The following is a 22,012-nucleotide window of genomic DNA, read 5'->3' on the forward strand; positions in this document are numbered from 1 at the left end:
TTTCTTTGCTCTCTTCCAAGACTTGACTTTGCGTTTGCATTTTCTCTTCTCGTGCTACTCTGCAGTACTCCAGACCTTTCTTTTCTGTTGGACACCATGGCGCTCATGAATACTTTTGAAGACAAAGACAACAAGAAAGAGAGCCGAAGTCATTGTTTCTCCGGCCCCATCTTTGTGTTTTGTGCCCTTGCAGCTTACTGGTGAGTAACAGCCCCATGGTCGACGCCGGCGCTATGGTGGTTGTGTTCACATCATGCGCTCGTTGACCTCTCCAAGCCCAACAATTGGGGTTGCTGAGCACCGCGAATCCGATAGCGTTTGGCCACCCTCTTCACCAAAGCAGGGCCTAGCCTAGGGTCATTCCGGGCGAGGAATTCGTCCTGTGCGTGACTGAGCTAACCTGAGCAGAGGCAAAACGACCAGGCGCGCATGCGGAGCAGTTCGACGTATCTCTTCTCCCCCTAGCCGAGCGACAGCTGTCTATGAATGGTATCAGGACGAGCGACATGCCAGGAGAGGGCGGTCTGTGTGTGGTGTCAACAAATCCATCAACCTGGTAATTTGGAAAACCAAGAATCAGATTTGCAGCGACTATGCACCTAGCTACCTTTGGCGTAAGATCCTCCTACACCACCTAACCCACCAAAGTCGAACGACTGCCTCCACAACGCAGCATTGCCGATTGCGACGACGGATGCATCCTCTGGAGTTAGTCGTTACGTCGGCTGATGTGCTGCTGACCTGTATACTTCCACACAGATTCATGCATCCCGATACCAAGCAGACAACCACTTTGAGGATCGTGGTGTAAGAAGCCTTGCGCTTTGGCTTGCTTCGTGCTGACATTGCTAGCTGAGTGGCTCCGCCGATTCCTATGAGTCTTGACTTGGTTACCGAATCACGATTCGATGATGTTCCAGGTAAGAGGACTCAACCTCAAACACTGGACGGATCTCTGTTGGATTCAGGAGCAACGGAATCCAAAGGCTCGCAAGTGTCCGCGGAAAATCTGTCAGCGGAGCTATAGAAGGCATCTATCCCCTATATCTTGAACAATTAGAAGTTTTGACTCGAAGAACTCAACGACCTAAAGACTCAAGACGACTTATTTTTGATCAACATACTGATATCCACGGCGATGAGATGTCAGAGTTTTGGTCGCTTAGGCTCGTCGGCTAGCTAACTCTTAGGCACCTGAAGACCTCACTCTGTGAATCTTGGATACCAAGCAACTTGGACAACCTTCTATAGTCTAGTTTGGATGATGGTTTGTTCTCATACTTTTTCTCTAACTGTACTCTGGACCGCCTAAGTCCTTTAGTGTCTCAACGTTTCTCATGCTGCCAACATCTTTCGAAATCATTGCTATCACCAACAGCATTAGCTACTATAGGACCATGTGCTAGAGCACCCCAAATATCAGCTTTTTGGCATGTCACAATTGCCGTGACATGTTTTCCGATACAGAACCCATGGAAGGCGCCCTTCTAATACTCTCACCTTGTTGATATATCATCTTCTGTGATTTCGGCTCCAGCGACAGCATTTTCGCCCTCAACATCTGTATCACCCACTTTAGTCGGTAGTTTAGCCATCAGGTAATCAATATCTTCTCCATTCCTTGATACTTTCTTAACATGGGTGAATCTGTGGGCGCGATAAAACCCTTCTACAACCACTGATGCCCAGAGCAGGAGGGGGACTTCCTCTCGCATGGCTTCCTTCACGCCCCAATCTAGGAGTGCAGTTCCGACTCCCTTATGTTGCCATTCAGGTTGCACGGCAAGAACATGAAGACACCAGTGATCCTCGGTTTCCTTGACTTGCACATCACCAATTTCTTCTTCCGTCTCCGTAGATTTCCGATGCAGCTCCCACCTTTGCAAGGGTCCCAAATATGATCGGTCAATTGTGGCGAAATTCCGCACCGTCAGCAAAGCCGAGAATAATCGTGTGCTCCAGGAGCGTTTCTTCCACTCTTCGGCGCAATCGCTATCGCCATATCGCTGCCACGCAGCAAAGCCCACAATTGATTTGGTGGCGTTTTCATTTGTGGGACCATCAGGAACATGGATAGCAATCAGTAAACGGGCGCCAGAGCTGTAGAGATGTTCCTCCAACACACGTTCGTAACCATGAACAAATGCTTGGGGATGTTTTCCGCGCTTGGGATAGTACCGTACTACATCAGGATGGTTCCAGAAAGCTGTGGCGGCAATATTGGAGATTGTCGGGATTTCGCTCTTTGTCGCTGGTCGAATTTGGATCATTTTTGCCGCAAAATGAGGTGAGAACGGAACGTTTGAAGCGGCGGGTATAACGCTTCGCAGCCGAAGACAGGGTCGAATTTTCCCAACGTGGGAGTCTTAACAATATCCCTACTGTTGAATAGTTAAATTCGCTTACAATGCTGTCGAAGCGACTTCTGAAAGCTCCAAATATTGTCTTGAGTCGCTGGTTTCTCGGCAGAAGCCAAGATGGGTAAGAATTGCTCACGACGCGGGCCTGGGTGACCCAGACGATCAGTGGCTTGACCCGTCTCCAATGGACGACGAATCGCCTATTCGGCAGATCCGGGAGCGGAGTATTTGCCTTCTCAGACTACGAGTCAAAGACAGTCATACAGACGCAATGGAATGCATGAATCATGGCTTTAATGACCACCGTGATAGCTCGTCGGGCTTAAACCTCAAACATATGCCTCTTCTGCAAACGATGAATTAAGCCTGACTAGACTCGATGGATCACTCATTCACCCCGAAGCAGTCTTTGAACACTGAATACTACCTCCGTTTATGACTCATCCATACTTTATCAAGATTATGCTAGGCCATTTGTAGCCTATCCCTTGAAAATGGTCGGCCATCGTCCTCACACAGAGGCGCGACCCAGTAGAGACTCCGCTCTACCGTTACACGTCTCAGCGTGCACGGGAAGCAATACAGGGACCTCGCTAGTAACTCTATGTCACTTCTGAAGTCTCACTACTCTGAAGGCGCGTGGGTGCGTGCTGTTTACGCCGGCGATACGACTGTTGGCTTCCTCATGATGGCGATTTGGGATCCCGAGGAAGCATAGCATACCTGGCCCTTTATGACTGATCAACGTTTTCAGGGTATGGCGTAGGGGCGACGGATAATAGTAATGGCCATTGCGCATGTTCGAGAGCACAATCGGCTGGCAAAAGAATTGGGGGTTATGCCTACGCCGCCGGAAGGTAAAGCTAATATGAAACCGGATCGCCGATTAAATTCTATAAGCGGCTTGGGCTTATTAGTCGGGTCGAGCTGTCGGACGAAGATGGAGAAGTCATGATGCATTTTGACTTACAGCCAGAAAAGCACTTGGACCTGTCTCAGAATTGATAAATGAATGGTTTACTATGAGCTGCATTGTATTAAACTACACAGCTACCTATCGTACCCTACCGTAAATGTTGTTCGTTGTCACCCAATTACGCGCAGCCGTCGACAGATGTGAAGCTGCGAAGCTTTCGAAGTGCTACGAATCCCGTGTCGGCACGTCCCAGGGGAGTGACTGCGACCATAATATGACGGGTTACCAGAACCTAGAGGAGTCTATCGGCGAACCCTTACTTAAAGTCGGCTTGAGAAGTGGCGCAGTATTGATGATACCATAACTCGGGCTGCGCTTGTCCATAAAAGTCACAATTGTTTCGTAGGCGACTGCACAAATATTGTCGTACGCTATTGATAGAAAGCCTGAAACCTTTTCAGCAGCCGGCGATCAGCACTGAGAAGTGAGGCTGAGATTGCGGATCTTCGTATGCTTAACGAAGCAACGAATCACGAAGTACGGATAGGTGGTTTCATTATGGAGAAGCGTAGTGTATATCTGTGATTGAAGGGTGGGCCCCACCCGTTAAGGCGGGCCAAGGTAAATTACCACCTGGAAGCAGATTTTGTCTAGAAGGTATCGTAGTATTTAAGACCGGTCTATCTTGAGCACCACATCTCGGTCCTCTTTGTTCAGAGAAAATCAGCGGTTACGTCCACAAGTATGCGTTCCCATTTGCTCATATTATCCCTTCCCATCATCTTATCACGTTTTAGCGCTGCCTCGAACATTCCTACGGTGGCCGAGTTGCACACCACGAGGCATTCAACCGACAGCACACTGCGGGGTTTCACCGCCAAGCTCCAGGCCAATGCCTACGGCACGACCTTCGCCGTCAACGTGACGTTGGGCGGAGATCAAACATTCCCCTTATTAGTGGATACTGGCAGTTCAGACCTTTGGGTTGTGCAGGACGACTGGATATGTGTCAACGACACCAGTAATGCCATCCTACCCCGAGAGGATTGTGGTCTGGGTCCGGAAACGTATCACCCAGATTTGACATTCCAAGAGGTCCCAGATGAATTTTATGGAGAGATAATGGGTAACGGGCGTCAGAGCGGAATTCTCGGGAAAGAAGACGTGACCATTGGTGGTGCCACAGTCAAAGGCCAGACCATCGGCGTTGCTAATGTGTCATCTAACCCTCTTGATGGAACTGTCAGCGGCATTTTCGGATTGGCATATCCCGTCTGGACTTCTGCACACCCTGGATCCGTCCTGAACCAGTCCAACGACACTTACGATTATGACCGAGTGATATACAGCCCATTCTTTAACAGCCTATATGAAGATGGACAATGCGAGCCTTACTTCAGTTTGGCTTTGGAAAGGATACCACGGGGGGATGTTTCTGGGCCAGGCGGTTATCTCACCTTCGGCAGCCTTCCTCCAGTGCCACACTCCGTGAACTTCTCCGTTGCCCCCGTCCAAAATACTCCTCTTCCCGTCAACATCACAAACAACAAAGCCCAGCCCTCATGGTGGTCTGTCAACGTTGACAGTGTTGTGTACGGTCCCAGGGCTGACCCTTCCCACGCCCTCACCATTAACTCGACTCAGTTCCTGGCCGTGGTCGACTCAGGTAACTGGTTTAACTTCCTTCCCAACAACCTTGCCGACCTGGTCAACAGTCACTTTTCACCTCCGGCCGTGCTGGACCCAACAAGCTACCCACCAACATATAAAGTTGCCTGCAACGCGACCGCTCCGACCCTCGGGTTCAGCATTGGAAATCAGACATTCTTCCACGATGGACGGGATCTGATCCTCGACATGGGTGGCGGCAGCTGCGTCTCCTCCTTGATCTCGTTCGCCGGCGTGTCTTACGAAGGCGTTCAGCTCCACGGAGGTATTGTTGGCGCGTCTTTCTTGAAAAACGTCGTTGCGGTGTTTGACTTTGGAAAGACGGAGATGAGGTTCGCAGCACGGACTAATGGTACTGGCTCTTCAGGTGGGAACTCGTCGTCACCAACGACAACTACTCCGTCCACTTCTTCTGCTCCCGGACATCTGCTCGCGTGGAGCACGAAAGATTTAATGTTGATGGTGGCAATGGTGTTTGCTTCGACGATTACTGGCTCGGTATAATGCTACGCGAATTTGTTTTCGGCTGAATGTTTGGTGTGGCTTTGTAGCTGCCAGAGTGAGCGGTTCTTGCGATCTGTAAATAAATGTATTGATTACAAGACGATTTTACCAGATCAAGATTGACTGCAGATGTGTTGGTATAAGAACTTTACAGCTGACAAGAGCAATTTCCAAGCTTACCTCTTGTGCTAGGAGATTCCACCGATAACCCTCCAGCTACTCGGCCAAACAGCAGGTGTTTTAAGTGTTGCATTAGAGCGTCTAGACTTGTAGTTAGTGACCGTCGGCAAGAAATGTGAAGCTGGGAGAGTACTTCAGTTCTGAAGCTTCAAGTGGAACGTGAAGAGTAGGGGAGAGGCGTTATTACTATAGGGCCTATCTGAGGTTATTGGACAAGGCTCCAAGATCACCATTGAATCTGCTCCTCAATAATCTCCAATGCAGCGTCTGTTCGTGACCTGCGGGTGAACACAAGAGGAGCATGTCTGTCCATGTTGGATGGTTTCAGGAGCCAGGTGTCCCTCACTCGGCTCCCCTCAACAACATCTCTACAGCTATGTACCTTGCCGCTTTTCTCTTCGATGGAAATGATCCTAGATACGACCTTCGAGGCCGACTCACTGTCCCAAACGCCCTCCCTCCTTCGGCAAGATGTCAGAAGTGCCAATGCCCGACGTCGGAGGGTAGGATCACGGCATTTGGTTCCAGTCAGATATAAACCAGGTAAGATGCCGAGTTCGTGCGAACAGCTGTGCTCACCGTCATCTTCTGGCGCTAGTGCCAGAACAGAAGCATATTCGACAATCTTCGAGAACTCTTCACGGAGGTTGTCATACAGGATTTCTTCCGCCCCTCGAGGCACGGTCAGGAGGATGTATCCAGTCAGATAAAGGATTCGGAGGCACGTAATTCCATTGTGCTCCTTTGAGCTTAAGGAATTGTGCTCCTGTAACAACCATGCCTCCATTGCGTCCCACCACTGGGAGAGACTCTGCCCGATTCTATTTCGCGAGATATCACCATCTGCGGCTTGATGATTCGCGTCTTTCTCTCTGCCTCTCTTGTAATCCATCACTTGCAAAAGCAGCGCAGTAAGACGTTCTCTTGCTTCCTCAAGGCTTGATATGGAAACCTCTGAGTGGATACGCGAAATGGGGTCAGGCTCCGTCATTGAGATAGTCCATGCGGGATGAAAGCTTGAGGCTTGAAGATCAAGACGTGAGAAATGAATGAGGAGGATTTCTTCAATTTCATCATCGTGGCGGGAATGCTGGGTTCTTGTGGTCCTTGGGAGGCAATTTCGATAGACGATGCTATTCGGCTCGCGGAGGAGTGTGATGCCGCTACGGACGTGCTGAAAAGATGCATTGTAGTCTCCACACAGTGCTTCAAAAGCGCTGAGCACATAACATGCAACCAAGACAACGGGCTTTGCCAACGCGTTCATCGGACGCAAGAGGTGATGAATGGCTTTGTTATAATGGTGAAATACCGAAGGGTCTGGATTGGGAGGCTTTCCGTACACATACCACCGATGCAAATTGCCCAGTGCGACCGTGGCGTGAAAGACACTCGGCTCGAGCACGGAGAGCTGAAGGACATAGCGTTCCCATAACTCTGACCTAAAGTAGCCAGACAGGTTGGCAATGGTACGAATTTGGAAGAACTGGAGAGCGCTTCGATCCCAGTGCTGGGGAGGTGCCCTCGTGGGATAAAGGTTGCCTTGGGGAGACAGCCCTTGGAGACGGCAGCGGTCCTGTGGTTGTATAATTGAGGGTCTCCCTGTGCTTTCGTCATAGCCGTCGCACTGGCGTCCCGTGGAACGGCATTTCACACAGGCGGGCTTGTGTTCGTCACATTTGATCCGACGAATTCTGGAACGTTCGTCAGCATTCTTCGTTGGCTTTGCATTCTGTTTACGTAGCCGTTTCAGTCTCGTACTTGCAAGTTTTACAACCGGTCCTAACTTTCGGCTTAAACGCCCTTGGTCGTGTTCTCCACGTATCCTTCTTCAGAATGCAGCTCATGATACATGCTACTCTTTGCAGGGTTCGTCATGGATGATGTACAACCTATAGGCAAGACCGGCATCAGCAAAATTATTCTTTTATCAGGTTGGGAAGTGCACGTGCTCGGTGGAGTCAGCGTCTGCGAGAGCTTGAGATCAGGTTGTACAGTAATTTCATCCATAACGCGTCACCCGACGGCTTTAGCATTTCCCAGTTGGCCCGTTCGTACAGCCAAACATCGTCTAAGCCACATGCGGAGTTGCCAATCACACGCCGAGTGGACCCCTCGTAGCCTCGTGGAGGGTGCCTAGATGGCTGTGACGGCGTAAGATCCGGTTAGCAATAAGGAACTATGGCTCCGAACATCTTGAAGAGCGTATTTGACCAAGATGTAGTGATTAGCCATGATTATTCCAACACTGAAATGGCCAAACCGGTGTTTCTCGTGGCGATCGCCACGGTCGTCGCTGAAACCCCTTTCGCACAAGCTTATCGGGAGATCACCGCGTTGGGAACTGTCCATTTGTCCCGGACTCCGAAGGAGTAGGTGCCATGATGCCAGGTGGGAAGTCTCTCAGAGGTCGACTTAGGGAAGAATGCAAACATGACTTGCCGACGACTTGCAACCATTTGCCTTGTCCTCGACCCTCCTGTGCTTCTTACCCAGTACACGGTGAAGGGGCGGAGTTGACGGGGAAGAGATGGTCCATCACACAGAGGACACACGTCAGGAAGTCACCATACCGAATCATGCGACCACTACCAACACCACCCATAGCTCAGAAAATACCTTCCAGACGCATCACACACTGCTACTTCCACAGCTTGCCGACACCGCGGCACGCCATCTACGCAAAGGACGCGCTTGCGGCGGAGAATATCAGACGGAGAGATGCTCAAGCATTGTTCACGCGAATCTGCGCAAAAGTGCCAAATGCACCACCATTGCACTAGCACTTGCTCACTCACTCACACTTTCATACTTTCACACTTTCACGCACGAGGGCCATTCCGGATCTTACTGTGTTCATGTCAACCTGTGCTGTAATAAGTCTTACAGTGAGGGTGTCCGGCTACACTCGATTTTGATTTTCGGCACTACCGCCTCGCAGCCACACTGAGCACGAATGTGTCCTGGATGCTAAGGGCCTAAATTTAGAACTGATAAAGCCACGAATCAGGTTACCCTGAATCGATTTTCGAACCTAGCGCTAAACGTAATAAGTTAACGGATTATATAGGCCAAGATCACTAGTACCTATATCCAGTCTATCATAGATAGAAGGGGGAAACAAAATCCGTGTCCGACTACAACCGACACCACTCAGATGATCCATCGTAACCATTGCAAGATGAAATTGCAAAAGATGCTGCAAACGCTACACATGATATAGACCGCGCACAGTTTTCGACACCACTCGTGTCTTCCGAACTGAACAGAAGGAATTCGAGATGCCGCAGGCGTCCGTCAAGCATGGCTCCGAGCTGGGCCTTCGTGTCGCTAGGGCCGATCAAACGTACGTCTCCTGGCGAAACCATAACCGGCCACGTCTTTTGAAGAAGCCATATCGTATCTTCCAAAGCAGTAAATTCGCATCTCCTTCCATGCCAGAAGCAAGTCCAGGATGGTTGTGAATCATGGACACCTCACCTCCACATATCGCGGCCGTTTCGACCTTGTAAATTCGGCCGACCACACACAGGCTGTTTTCAGGGACCCCTCCATATACCGGTCGGTAACAGAGAGCAAAGCTGGTCGTTTGCATTTGGGCTTCCCACGCATCTTGATTTGTTGGCGTTGGGCACAGTCTTTGTTTTGATTGGCCGCAATGTCAAAATGTCCAAAGTTGCAGTTGATTTTGGTGAACAACGCAGTATCTGGAGATGCAACAAGGCGTCGGGGAGACCGACGTGGCCTTGACGCTCTGGGACCAAACCACCGGGCACGAGAAGGACGGAACAGCCGAGTTGACCTTTGCCTGCTGGTCTGACGGCCGAGGCGACGACGAGCCCATCGGGACTGACGACGACGGCGAAGGTGGACATGCTTTTTCCTGTTTTCCAATGAACTCTGGACTCTTTTGAGTGTGTGTTGTTGAAAGTTCGGTCTCCGGGAGACGGCATGAACTGTAAACTCCAGTTCCTCCTCGGCCCCCGTCGAAGAACCACGATCTGGACCCGCGTATCGAAAGCAACCGAAGCGGCGGTTGTTATTACCAATATGATGTATGTACGTACCTATTTGTCAGTGATGTCTCTGTACTGTAGTCCGTACCAACATGACTAGACTCCCACCCCGTAAGCTTTGCCGTCGCCGTTCTTCCTACCTCGATCGACGGTGAGATTCGTGCGCAGCGCCAAGTGGGCGACGTGTGCCTCGGAGAAGAACCTTGTGTACAGCAGCGGCTTTTGTCAAAGTTGAATATCTGGATAGGAAGGTTCCACCTTGTAAATAGTAGAGACATCTTGGGAAACTTTGGACAAGCCTTTCTTGGAGTGACGTGGAGAACACTGATACGAATCTACCGTTTTGGTCCTGGGATCCATTTTCTGCACCGTCTGAGAACAAGCATAACGTGAAATAGCCACGGAAGAATGGGTAGGTCATCTGTTTCAATACGTCTCTGCATCCACATGACATATCGTCAACCCCGAGGTTCCTATCTACCGGAGGGGCGTCCAGTCCGCCGATGGGCGCTTTCGCCGGACGTGTTGCATGCACTCGAGTACCAGGATTGGTCCATCCCTCACAGTGTCCACAAATGGATGGATTCATTCGACTCTTCGAAAGCACGTGGTCGAGACACCGACATCGAGAATCCGGAATGCCACTCCCCACGCAGGTATCTGGCGAAGGCCGGTCTTCAGCCATGGCCTTCGCAAAGGCGGTATTTGCATCAATCAAATCGTGCCCCCCCAAAACCGTAAATGCCGACAAGATGATGTTTACCAAAACACCAGAACTCCCGTGAACGTGCCGGAAATCCGCAACGTCAAACCAAGCCAAGTCGAATGCATAAGCCTGAGCCTGTGCCTGAACCTCACCAATCCAAACCATTCATCGAGTCGGATTTGTTTTCCAACATGTCCACGACCGGAACCAAAACCGCCCTCTCATTCGCCAATGCAGCCTTGTATCTCGTCCGAGAATAAAACACGGGGCAATCCTTACTATCACACCGAACCTCTTCCTCACACCCACCGCCGACGCCACCAACGCCAGCACACGATCGACAAACCTGATTAACTTCCATCACGTTCCTCTCGGCCCTCATCAACCTCGATCGTAGGTCCAACAGACTCCTTGACGATTGTCGAAAGCAATTCCTGCACAATGGTCCATGCTTGTTGTCCTTAGCGTCAAGAGTCGATCGACAGACCAAACACCTCGAGGACTTCATGTAAGACTCCAGCGTCGTCTTTTTGTTGCTGGGGGCCCCCAAGGCCCCGCCGGCCTCGACTCTCCTGATCCGCTGATACTTGGGCATCTCATCATACCACTGCCGAACGTTGGCACCGACGAGGTTGAAGATGCGCTCGAGCGGGGGAATGATGTTTTTGGAAATGTAGTACTCGGCGTCCAGCTCCGAGTGCACATCGTTGAGCAACACCTCAGGAGCGACACACCGATCAATGAGTCGGGCGCCGGGACCTCCTGTCACCACCACGTACGGAACCCGTTCGCCATACTGTGGCTCGAGTCGCGGGTCTTCAATCATCTTGCGAGCGCTGATCAAAGCACCAGGAGGAGGCGGCCCTTTGTCGCTGTACGTCCCGAGCTTAACTTCTCTGGCGAAACAGAAGTCTTGTATCGACACGCTCCCGCGCATGATCTTGGCGCATTGCGCCTGAAAGAACCTCTTGACTTGACTCAGATCCGACGTGCGGAAGAGCATCTTGAGCGCAGTCTCTTCGATCTTCTGCTCTGCCGGCGTCCCGTCTCGGCGGACAGTCTCGATTCCCTTTGCGTCAAAGTCGGGAACCGTCTGTGATCGGGTCTCGTACTTGAACCCGACGTAGCGCTTCTTCGCCAGGAGCACGCAAGGGTGGTACACCTTTTCAAACTTCAACTTGACCGGACGGGGATTCATCTTGGTAATCGTTTCGGCAATCTCTTCGCCAATGTCAAAAGCTTGCTCCCTGGTTCGGCCTTTGAGGTAAACAAAAAGACTGTCGGTGTCCCCATAGACGACCTCGGCGCCCCATCGTTCCACCGAATGTATCAGTGCAATGGCCTTTTCCAGAGTCTCTCGGCCAGTCTGTACAATGCTGTCGGCAATCTCTGAGCAAGGCATGCGACCCGAGAAGGACGCCGACGTGTAGCCGTAGGTGACGTTCGCAATAAGCTTGAGTGCAAGTTGTCGGTTGTTCAAAAGATGTTGCAACGTCTTGTCATCCTTGTCGACCTTCATCCCACTCTTGACCATGACTCTGGTTTCGAGAATCTCGCTGAGCATTTTGGCCAACAGCGATTTGCGGATTTCAGGTTTCGCGTACATGATTCCGTTCGGTGCAATATTGACATGGTCTTTCAATAGCTCCAGCAGCCTCGGCTCGCGACGATAATCCGTGAATCCCATTTTGTTGGTTCCGCGCCAGCTGACCACTCGACCCAGAAACGTCGAATAGCAATAGTTGTAAGCAATCATCACGCTCGGATACAGGGACTGGAAATCTAGCACCAGCAAAGGGCTGGTGTAGAAATTGCTCCGGGGCTCCATGACCAATGGCAGACATTCGAGCGCGTTCTGCCCTCCCACCTGTCTTCTGCCAGGTGAAACCAGAATAAAGTTCTCTGGCTTCGCAATACGAAACATGAGAGACTCAACTTTGAACTGAGAACCCCGAGAAATGACAGAGAACCAGTCCACTCCCAGTAACCGTGCTTGTTCGCTCGTTCTCGGCACGAGTTCGTTGGTTTCGAGGATCTTGACGTCAATCTCGACGCGACGCGAGAAATAGTCTATGACTTGCGCCAGGTCACGGGGATTCTTGCTTCGGTACCATCTAGTAAGATCCGCAAAACTATAGTGCGGAATTCGTTGATGCAGCAAATGGTACACCACGTTCTCCATAGTATACTGAAGCAAGTTCAACTCACCGCGCATGGCCCTCCAGATGTTGATAGTATGGCGACCGGTGACACGAATGGTCGAGGTGTGGTTGAAACCCCACTTGTCGTCGTCTTTGCCGAACCTGCCGTGAGATTGAGCCTTCATACGGGAGAGCTCATCACAGTAGTTGAGATCGTATTTGACCCGAGCCCTTTCAATGAGATATCCCCAAGAGCTGTTGTGTACTTCGTATCCGGTCAGGATGTCTGGATCGTAGGAGCGCACAATGTCTACAAGTCTGGTCAAGAGGTCCAGCTCGGTTGATTCCTCTTCGACTTCAAAAGTAACATTGCGACCGACTTTTTTGGCCTTCTGGGGTTCGTCGGCGTTGATGATAATGCCTCTGTGAACGCCTTCTCTGCTGCCCTTGCTTTCCATGTCTTCATCGTCGGTCTGCACACACCAGAAGATGCAGGCAATGGCATCCTCTTCGGGATTAGGAGCTAGCGTGCCGCGAGTGTTGACATGGATCTCGAGAGCCATAATGCTCATGTACTGTGTTTCGTGTTGGACGCTCGTGCTGGGCTGCTTTTGGGAATACTTGAACCCATAGCCGTTCTTTTGAGTCGGAACATCGATCTGGGAGAGATGTGTCTTCGGGCTTGTTCGCGTCCCAACTGTTTTGTCTGACTTTGCAAGGTGTTCTTCCTGTAGCCATGCCAGTACATCCGCTTTTCCCGGAGGCTCATCTGCTATGACCCATTCACGTATACGACAACGCTTCCGTCTCTGATTGGCCCGTATCCGTTCGGCGGAAAAATCTATCAGCATCGCAGGTCTTCTTCCAAAATTGGCCGGAGATGTGCCAGTAGCATCAAAGTTAGGCAGGTAGGGTATAGTGTCACTCCCAAGTTTGAACTCCCTTCCCGCGTATTCTCTTGATTGTCTCGGGACATCAGCCTCGGTGCTATAATATGCTTCCTGATAAATGACGTCGGGAAGCCCAGCTTGGCCTAGGGTCGTCTTGACCTCATCAAAGGTTGGTGGGCGTCGCACATATATCAGAGAACGTGGATTATCGCTGGGTGCCTTCAGGCCGACAAGATCTAAGTCGAGCGACTGTGCTGATTTGTTGCTTCTTGCGGTAGTTGGAGGGGCAATTGTCTGCTGTGACGATGTCGGCATGTCTTTGCGAGGAGTTTTGGACATGGTCTGAGAGGTGCGGTGTGCGCTACAGTCGAGTTGAGATGACTTTTGGGACGTATTACTTTTCTGGCTCAAGCGAAGAATTGTGTCTGGATCAGTCGGATTCTTGACTGCGGGAAAGCCTAACGTCGACTGTTGTGAGAGACTTGGCGAATTGATGGATTCTTGCAACGAGCTCTTCGGTTTCGAAGTTTGTTGACCACTGACTGGCAAGATATTATCTGTACGTGGGGAGAGGCGACTCATCTTGTCTTCAGCTGGCGCGGGTCTTCTGCCGGTCTCGGGGCCGTGGATGAGGAAATCGTGATCTGCTTCAGAGTCGGAGGAGCTGATGTCTGGCAGAAGATTCTCTTCGTCGACTAAGAGCTTCCGTCGTTTCCTCGGACGAAATGTTGGTGCTTCGGTAAATCGGGCATGCTTGGGACTCCTTGAAACTTGTGTTTGCCCTAATAAATGATTTCCAGGAAATTCAAAAGTATCCCCGTCTTGAAATGCTGCAACTCCCACCGAACGAATGCCGTATTCCTCGTACTCTGCAGATCCAATCGGAGACGACACTTCATCGTGGACAACACCGTTACTGCTGGATGTGTCACCAGTCAGAGACGATCCAGAATTGCGATCTTCATGTTCGGGCGAGACTGTTTTCGGAGTCGCAATGGAATCATTTGTGTCTGCAACATCGTCTGCACGTTCTTTATCAACTAACACCGTACTGTTAGCGCCGCGGTAGTCAGAACCAGGGGCTTCTTGTCTAGTGTCGATGGGGATAGGCGGGTTCAGCTTCCTGGGATACAAGTCTTCGACGCTCTCGAGTGCGGTTTGCACATCAGAACCCGTCGCGGTGTGTCTGACAAAAGTATCAAAGGACACGCCTTGCTCGTCACTCTTCTCGCGTTCTTCCACGACGAGTTGAGCCAGCTTCTCGCGGTTTTCTTCTTCGTGAATCCAGCCTCCAGGAGACACATTTCTAGGGTCAGCGGACATGGAAATCAATACTTCGGCGGGAAAAGGGCTGCTCCTGGGGTCTTTCAATCCCATTCTGAGCTTCCTCCGCCTCGTTTCGTCCTTCCACAGTCCCGCCATGCTCTGTACCAACTTTGCATCGGCTGGAATTGGATGCAGCCGTTCTATAAAGTCGTGATGAATCAGCCGGGCTTCGACGTTTCTTCGATTCAAAATGTTCTCGACGTGGACATCCACCTCTAGTGCGCAGTGGCTTTGCTTAGGAAGGATGCCCTCATCCGAGACGTCCTGCGGGGGAATCGAATAGTCGTGCCATTGATGGAAGGCATTAGTCATCTCCAAGTACTTTGGGACGGGCGCGCGAAACTTGACCTTGTCACACTCGATGTACCCACATCCGTACAAGTTGTAGTCACACATCCACTGGGCCAGGTACTGCATATGGCTTTCATGGGGCTGTAGAACTCTCTTCATGATTGCCCCCTCCCGCAGTAAATCTGCGAGCCTGGTCATGTGTAGGGGGTTGAGCAAGTAGATTTTGAGATAGAACTTGTACCCGACATGGTAGCCATAAAAGGGTACGCCTTTGACCAGGGAGATGTATGCGACATAGCGATGTTTTCCCTCGTATATGTTCTTGCGATAGCTGACGGCCAAGGCATGATCGATGGAGAGTTGCAGAGTGCGAATGGCCACGTCGACATCGTGCCGCTCCAGACTCCCACTGTACTCGATATATGTGTATTGGAGCGCCCCATGAATGTGCATCAAAACCTTCTGGCCCGTCTCTGTTGCGCCGAACACGCGTATGACGGAGATGCGTGGCCGGTCTTTTGCCTTGGCCACGGCGACATCTCGAGGCAGTGGGGGATCGAATTCGTCAACGGGGACTGCTTGGTAGTGGTCTATGCAGTTGAGGCGGACTCGAAACGTGTCGACGGGCATTGTGGTGTGGAAGTGGGAGGCGCGTGTTTATCATGTCGGCGGCGTTTCATGACGGGGAACTAGGGGAATATGGGCTGTCATCGCACAAGGTGATAGGACCACTATTTTGCGCTGCCAACCGGAACGAAGCATAAATTGAGATGTGTCGCCTGCAAAGGATTGAATTGGTGTTTTGGTGTCATGGCGGAAGGGAAGTAAACACTAGCGGTTCATCCAGAGCTTGCCGCTTTTAGATACCAGACAGACATTCACCTCTCACAGTCTCTACCTCTGCACTCAATCTTTCTACTCACCCTGTCAATCGCTAACCTCATTACCTTTGTCATGACTTCTCAGATTATATGTTGCGCAGACCAAGCCAGAGGACCATTGGTTGGCCTATTCTGCCCTTGAGCTGCAGTCGCCATGGTTCTCCTCCGACTCTGGAGTTGACACTACCCTGCAGCAGGTATAGGAAAGGACGAGGCAAAGAAGCGTTCCACCTAGCATAGCTAGAAGTACACTTCCGATAGAATGGGGAGCTTATAAGAAGCCCTCCGCCCCCACTTTAGGTAGAGGTGACTTCTTCGCTCTTCAAGTGATTCGTCGTTGTTACAGAGAACTTTTAATATACTATATTATATCAACTATCTCATTACAGGGCCATTCTCAATGAAGGTTCTGACACTGTGCCTGTGACTGAGTATATATCTGTGCCTAAGGATGAGCCTGAGCCTGAGCCTGAGTCTAAGCTTGAGCCTGAGCCTGAGCATGCGCATCGGCCTAAGCATGAGCTTGAACATGGGAATTAGTATGAGCATCAATGTGAGCATCAGCACGAACCTTAGCAGGAGCCTGAGTGTGAGCCTCAGCATGAACATAAGCATGAACCTGATCATGAGCCTGAGTATGAGTATAAGCCTGAGTGTGAGCCTAAGCATGAGTATGGGTATGAGTGGATACAGCTGTGGAGTATGAGTGTATATGACTGTACGCGAGTGTAGAGATACTAGTTATATGTTTCTCAACGTGTGTATCCAGTTGAAAGGTGTCAGGAAGCACTCGTAACTTGCTGGTCTCAAAAGTGGATCTGCTCATCCACGCACCTAAAGCATATCGTATATACTCTGGAAGTATCGGCAGCGGGCGTCTCGGTGCTAGCAGGTAATGCCAGTTTCTAACCTGGTCTGCTATTGAAGGGGTCGATAAGGGAAGGGATTTTTGTAACAACGGCCAAGGACTTGTATGTTGAGGTCTTGCGTAGTCTAGTCGCGTATGAAGACTTCTATTCATGCTAGAGAAATCGTATTCTGTTTAACTGTTGTACCTACAGATGAATCTACATCGTGGCTAAACACTTTTATAGATAGTTGTTTCTTAGGAACATCTATTCTTAAGTAAGTAATTGGTATTGTGTGTGACGCTTGAACACCTTTATTAAGTCAAGTCAATTATTCTTTACCTATGTAATACTTTCCAGTGCCTCCTTTCAACAGCGATGATGCTTTCTTGTTGGTCGCTTCGCTTTGTAGACCAGCGACAAAGCCGGTACCATTCCATTCGGCTGAAGTTTGAACGAGACACCGCTTCCTCGTTGTTCGGGCTGGCACATGAAATTTGTCTTCGAATCTCAGTTGGCAAGCGAAGCCCTTGGAGTAGAGAGGTTTCTCTCCGTTCTTCTGCGTACCCTACCTTAAGAGCTCAGTGAGGAACATATCTATCTCCATTCTGGAACCTGGAAATGTAGAGCGTAGCCTAGCGTGGTGACATGTTACAGCGAGTTTTGTTGTGTCTAGCTGGATTTGAGAAGATCCATCAGCGGTTGAGACGACGTCGGCGGCCTTTCAATTGGGAATGGAGACCATCACCTCGTGTGACCTCGTAGCTACACCACTCGAAAGTTGTCAGGCGGTGAGGGGAAGCAATCAACAGGCTCGACTGTGCAGCTCAAAGCGGTCCGTCTTTTATGGCGCTGCGCAGCAGGGTTGAGGCCCGCATAAAACGTCGCAGCTTCAACAACACAATGTATTCTTCACACTTGGTACTCTTGGTAGAAACTTGACGGGCTCTCTGACTCCGTTGCTTTCAGATTCGCTGCGATCAATGACGATTCGCGTTTGGAGTATGAGAATGGTTTTGAAGAGTTGACATGAGTTGCTGCCTCGCCGGAGTCTGGTGTTTGCGCTTATCGATCTTCGAGCCGGTCTTCGAGCTGCGCACATTGACGATTGAACTGGCTATTGTGAGGTTGTTCGATGAGGGAGTTCCGTCGGATGTCATAATACTCAAGCGGTGAACTTTTGACCGTTGTAAAGTCTATTTCCGTTTCCAGACCTAAGCATCTTCCTCCTTGAACGAATCCTGACTAAGCCATTATGCGCTGTGGTTGTGCGATCCTGAACACCGCTTAGCGAGGCTCGAGGCTTGCAGCCCTGAGTAGCCTAAGTATACAGGGAACCTGGGTGCGTACAAGGCTCTATCGGCTCCGTTGGCCCTATCAGAGAATCTAGAGCCCCGCAGAGCCACATACAGTAGACTGACAAGACCCAGGAGCCGCACTTGAATGTAGCCAAAACGTAGAGGTAATTGCAGTTATTATTGTAGAACGAGAGCCTTCGCCAAATTCACTGCAAATACTGTCCCCAGCTAAATATTTTACTCCTGTACCATTTGCGATCATGCTGATCGTGATTAAACATCCATCTACGAATGTCGATGAGTCATCTCATCACCTACTGCACAAAGAGGTAGCATACTGGCCGAATTGCTCTATCATGATAACTTTGCAGGATGGATGCTCATCCGCCAGTTTCTGTTCCTCGGCCTGTATGCCATACTGTCGAGTTAGCTTGCTTCTCTCCTACTTGCACTTAGTTGGGCACTACCAGCTCTTTGCCTGCGACCTGTGCGCTTTGATTCCCGTCGAGACTATCGGATTTCGATCTCGGATTCTGTAGATTTGAGTGTCTCTGATGATAGGGCACGAATAGCTTCGCCGTCCATAACTCCATGAACATATGCATTACCAATCAATTGCCAGTGAGATTTATCGGTCGAGTCAGACATTCTCCGAAGGACGACTGGCACGCTGCAGCCGTAGAAAATGCAAATCTGATCGCCGATCTTGGCGTTTTGAGGTGCAAGGCCCACCAGGGGTCTTTCCGCGCTGTCGTTTACCTTTGTCCGAAAGGTGCGACGATTCCAAATAACATCTCGAACAACCATGAGAAAATTCTTGACGTGATCTGCAACTTCGTTGCCCAAAAGTTCTTCGATATCAATGCTAGACATATGATCGAGCAGATTAGTAGACTCACCAGGCTTGGGAGTCATGAAACTAATCTGCAACAAATGAAGCATCGCTACACGATAGAATCGCGGCGCAAGTTCGCCCTTGCCATCACGATCTGCACAGAGGGTACGCCAAATGGTATCTGGTAGGTCGATAAGACTCGAATGAGGATTGCGGGAGATCGTCCCAAGGATGCTTAGGCACTCCCTCGTCACGATAGCGTTTGCTAGCCTTGTTGATCTTTCGGCGATCTCCCCAAGAATTATGCCTCTGGCGTGAAGTGATCCATCACAAGTACCGTCCTTATTTCTTCCCACAGAAACGTGGGGCTTCAATCCATAATGGGCATTGTATGGTCGCCTTTGGCTCCTGTCGACTAATGGATTAGCGTGCAAGCGATGATTCAATCGTCGAGATGGGCCTCCAAAAGGTAAGCTGTCTCTAGACGCTATCCACGAGGGGAATGTTTGTAGACTGTGGTCAGACCGATCCTTTCGACCAATTGGAGAGACTGGAGAGGACACCATCGGCGCCCATGGGCGACAGATAATGTCCAATGACCCTGATTGCCGACAACAATGCAGGATGAAGTCTACAAACACATCAAGTATGCTCTTGCCGTAGTCGGGAATTATGGAATCAGACTGATCTGGCTCTGATAGCGAGGATATATCGTTGGCCAGATTTAGAAAAGCATAGATTGCATCTCGCTCATCGGTCGTTTCGCTGAAAGTACTTAAATCCACCAGAGTTTCTAAGGACATGTTTCGGTGAAGAACATCTCCTTTCGTAGTTTTGCTGAACGCGCCTTCAATAGTGTCCAGAAGTTTAACAGCAGGTGAATCCCGAAAGTTTGTCAGGATAGAGGTTCGCATTTTATTCGGGGTTTGAATAAAAGACGGTTGCATGGTGCTTAGTCCAGCTCGGACCGAGTCTATAGCCATGATAAAGTGGTCCATGTAGACTTGACGGTCACCACAATAAATGGTTGAATGTGTTGAGAATGCCAACTCTTGGAAAACCCAACCTCTTCGGAACCAGGGTCTTTCCAAGATCTGAGCGAGTGCAGTAAAACCGTATTGTTCCCACCACGGGCCCACCCACTCGAAATCACTTGAAATAATCTGAGGAACAAAGTCCAAAGCAAATCTACTCGTTGCGTCCTCCTCGCCTAACCAGACCATGACACTGGTGGCCTTGCGGTAGATTGTTGCCATTTGTCTGACCTGCATAGTCCTTTCCGAGTGATCAGTTTGATTGATGCAAACGGCGTCCACCCAAACGTGAATTGGGCCAGGCCTAAGCCGTATCCGTTGTAAGGCATGGAAAAGGTTTGGTTGTATAAACTTCGTTCGTCCGTTAACAACAATTCGGTGAATCATGGGTTCCTGCCCCCAAACATAGCTCAGTGCGTAGTATGCTGGGGGATCCTCGAAAGTATACTCTTCGAGGGAGCCAGTGATGTGATCCCCAAAAGTTCCGGGGTTGAGGAGCAAAAGGCGGAACGTAGAGTCGGCAAGTGGGTAGTAGCAAAATGTTTCACCGTTAGAGAGCTCATCGTCAGGCTGGGAAAATTCACAGCTCGGTCCAAGGTTTCGGAGGGTGGTTTCAAATGGCTTGACCGTCAATGTTGAGTTACGGGCCTCTGGTCGTTCTGCAGAGTTGACGAAGGCCTGTCCATCATTATGTGACTGGTCAAGTCTATAGGAATTTCGTGTTGCATTCAAGAGTCGAATAAACGCGTTTTCACCCTCGCCATATATCAGGGGCATGAACACACCAAAGATTCCCATCAGGCAATAGGCCTTGTCCTCCTTTCTCCTTGTTTCGCGTCTGGCTGCCCATCGCATCCGCTCATCAACACTGAACTGAGACAAAGACGCACCTCGAAGAGCCGCGATCGGAATTCCTGTTATCTCGTGGATCTGCTGTTCGAGTGTGATCTTACTACCTAATAGCTCACCTTCTCGGGAGAAAAATTCGACCGATGGCGGAGCAATAAGTTCCTGAAGCGTCCAACCCCGTGTAAACCATCTGCTCCTCCGGAAAGCTATCTTCCATGTTCGCTTACTCTGATCATCCTCAGTACACATCGACACATCTGAAAGGTGGACATAGCATCTTGTAGCGTTGAGATACCAGCGGAATATCGAGTTAATCGCCTCTGAGAGTTCAGTGTGATTTGATTTATTGATGCAACAGGTGTCCACCCAAAAGTAAAGTAGACCAGCTCTTCTGGCTTGCTCACTACAAAACTGAATCTTCGCGTAGCCAGGCTTGCTCTTGTAAATCCCACTCATTAAGTCGTCAAATGTAACTTCGTCTCCATCAAAACCCCAAGTATGTGACAATATTGCGTAAGGGGGAATGTCGTCCTGCAAGTCCTGGGTCAGACTGAGCAAGCCGCGATCGTCATATTTCAGAAGCCGCATCGTGATAGTCTTTTGCTCGTGGGATGCGTTGGTGTCAGGGTGACATTAGGGTAGGTTATGCATAATACGATATCCTAAGAAGTTGTCTGATCTGGATGGGTTCAAGATGGAAGCTTGGGGGTTCAAGTGAGTGAATAAACACTTCGCATAAGGTCACAACCAATATAGGTCGTTGAAGACCGTTATGAACACTCATATTCGAGCAAATGACCAGAGCTTTGCAGATGAATTTCAGGGCTGAAGAGAAGGATGAGGACGCTCAGCGGTGGCCTGATTAGGCTGAGCCGAAGTTGAGCCGCGTTAAAAGATGCCTGAGTAAAATCCGCCAGGCGCGATAGGGCAGGGTCCCAAACGCGTGTCGCTTGCTACCGGGTTCTGGGGGTAGGCTGGAGCTGGTGAGCGCTGAGCGGCGACACTCGTTTGGTATTGTAGGGCGACGCACGGAGACAATTTGACGACGGTTCCTAATCTTTTGTTTGCTACATGTTCCTGGTCCCTGGGATACAAGCCGTACACCGACCAACTAGTGAGTGGCATGGGAAGGATCACAGCCCTGTCATAGTCGATAAGCGGCTGAAGGACAAGGGCTTGACCTTTTCTTGTCTGGATCTAATCGACGCAAAAGATCGTATCAGGAACTCTGCCTCAACTAGGCTTGTTCTGGACACAATAGTCCAAATC

General features: G+C 50.2%; 5 protein-coding genes across 5 annotated transcripts; 1 reads left to right on the forward strand and 4 right to left on the reverse strand.

The window, feature by feature from the left end:
• Window positions 1-1,496: 1,496 nt before the first annotated feature.
• On the reverse strand, window positions 1,497-2,270 carry PV08_07017 (uncharacterized protein; the record flags this gene model as incomplete). Its single annotated transcript, XM_016381349.1, has 1 exon — window positions 1,497-2,270. The coding sequence occupies one exon, from the start codon at window positions 2,268-2,270 to the stop codon at window positions 1,497-1,499; it is 774 nt and encodes a 257-aa protein (XP_016234451.1).
• A 1,750-nt stretch (window positions 2,271-4,020) lies between these two features.
• PV08_07018 (uncharacterized protein) lies at window positions 4,021-5,448 on the forward strand (the record flags this gene model as incomplete). The annotated part of the gene is made up of 1 exon (XM_016381350.1): window positions 4,021-5,448. The coding sequence occupies one exon, from the start codon at window positions 4,021-4,023 to the stop codon at window positions 5,446-5,448; it is 1,428 nt and encodes a 475-aa protein (XP_016234452.1).
• Window positions 5,449-5,854: 406 nt separating this feature from the next.
• On the reverse strand, window positions 5,855-6,619 carry PV08_07019 (uncharacterized protein; the record flags this gene model as incomplete). The annotated part of the gene is made up of 1 exon (XM_016381351.1): window positions 5,855-6,619. One exon carries the CDS (start codon window positions 6,617-6,619, stop codon window positions 5,855-5,857), a length of 765 nt encoding a protein of 254 aa, XP_016234453.1.
• A 3,879-nt stretch (window positions 6,620-10,498) lies between these two features.
• Window positions 10,499-15,628, reverse strand: PV08_07020 (uncharacterized protein; the record flags this gene model as incomplete). The annotated part of the gene is made up of 1 exon (XM_016381352.1): window positions 10,499-15,628. The coding sequence occupies one exon, from the start codon at window positions 15,626-15,628 to the stop codon at window positions 10,499-10,501; it is 5,130 nt and encodes a 1,709-aa protein (XP_016234454.1).
• A 2,907-nt stretch (window positions 15,629-18,535) lies between these two features.
• Window positions 18,536-21,331, reverse strand: PV08_07021 (uncharacterized protein; the record flags this gene model as incomplete). The annotated part of the gene is made up of 1 exon (XM_016381353.1): window positions 18,536-21,331. The coding sequence occupies one exon, from the start codon at window positions 21,329-21,331 to the stop codon at window positions 18,536-18,538; it is 2,796 nt and encodes a 931-aa protein (XP_016234455.1).
• Between the last annotated feature and the right edge of the window lie 681 nt (window positions 21,332-22,012).

The sequence above is a fragment of the Exophiala spinifera genome, assembly GCF_000836115.1.
Source record: "Exophiala spinifera strain CBS 89968 unplaced genomic scaffold supercont1.5, whole genome shotgun sequence".
Classification (NCBI taxonomy): Eukaryota; Fungi; Ascomycota; class Eurotiomycetes; order Chaetothyriales; family Herpotrichiellaceae; genus Exophiala; species Exophiala spinifera.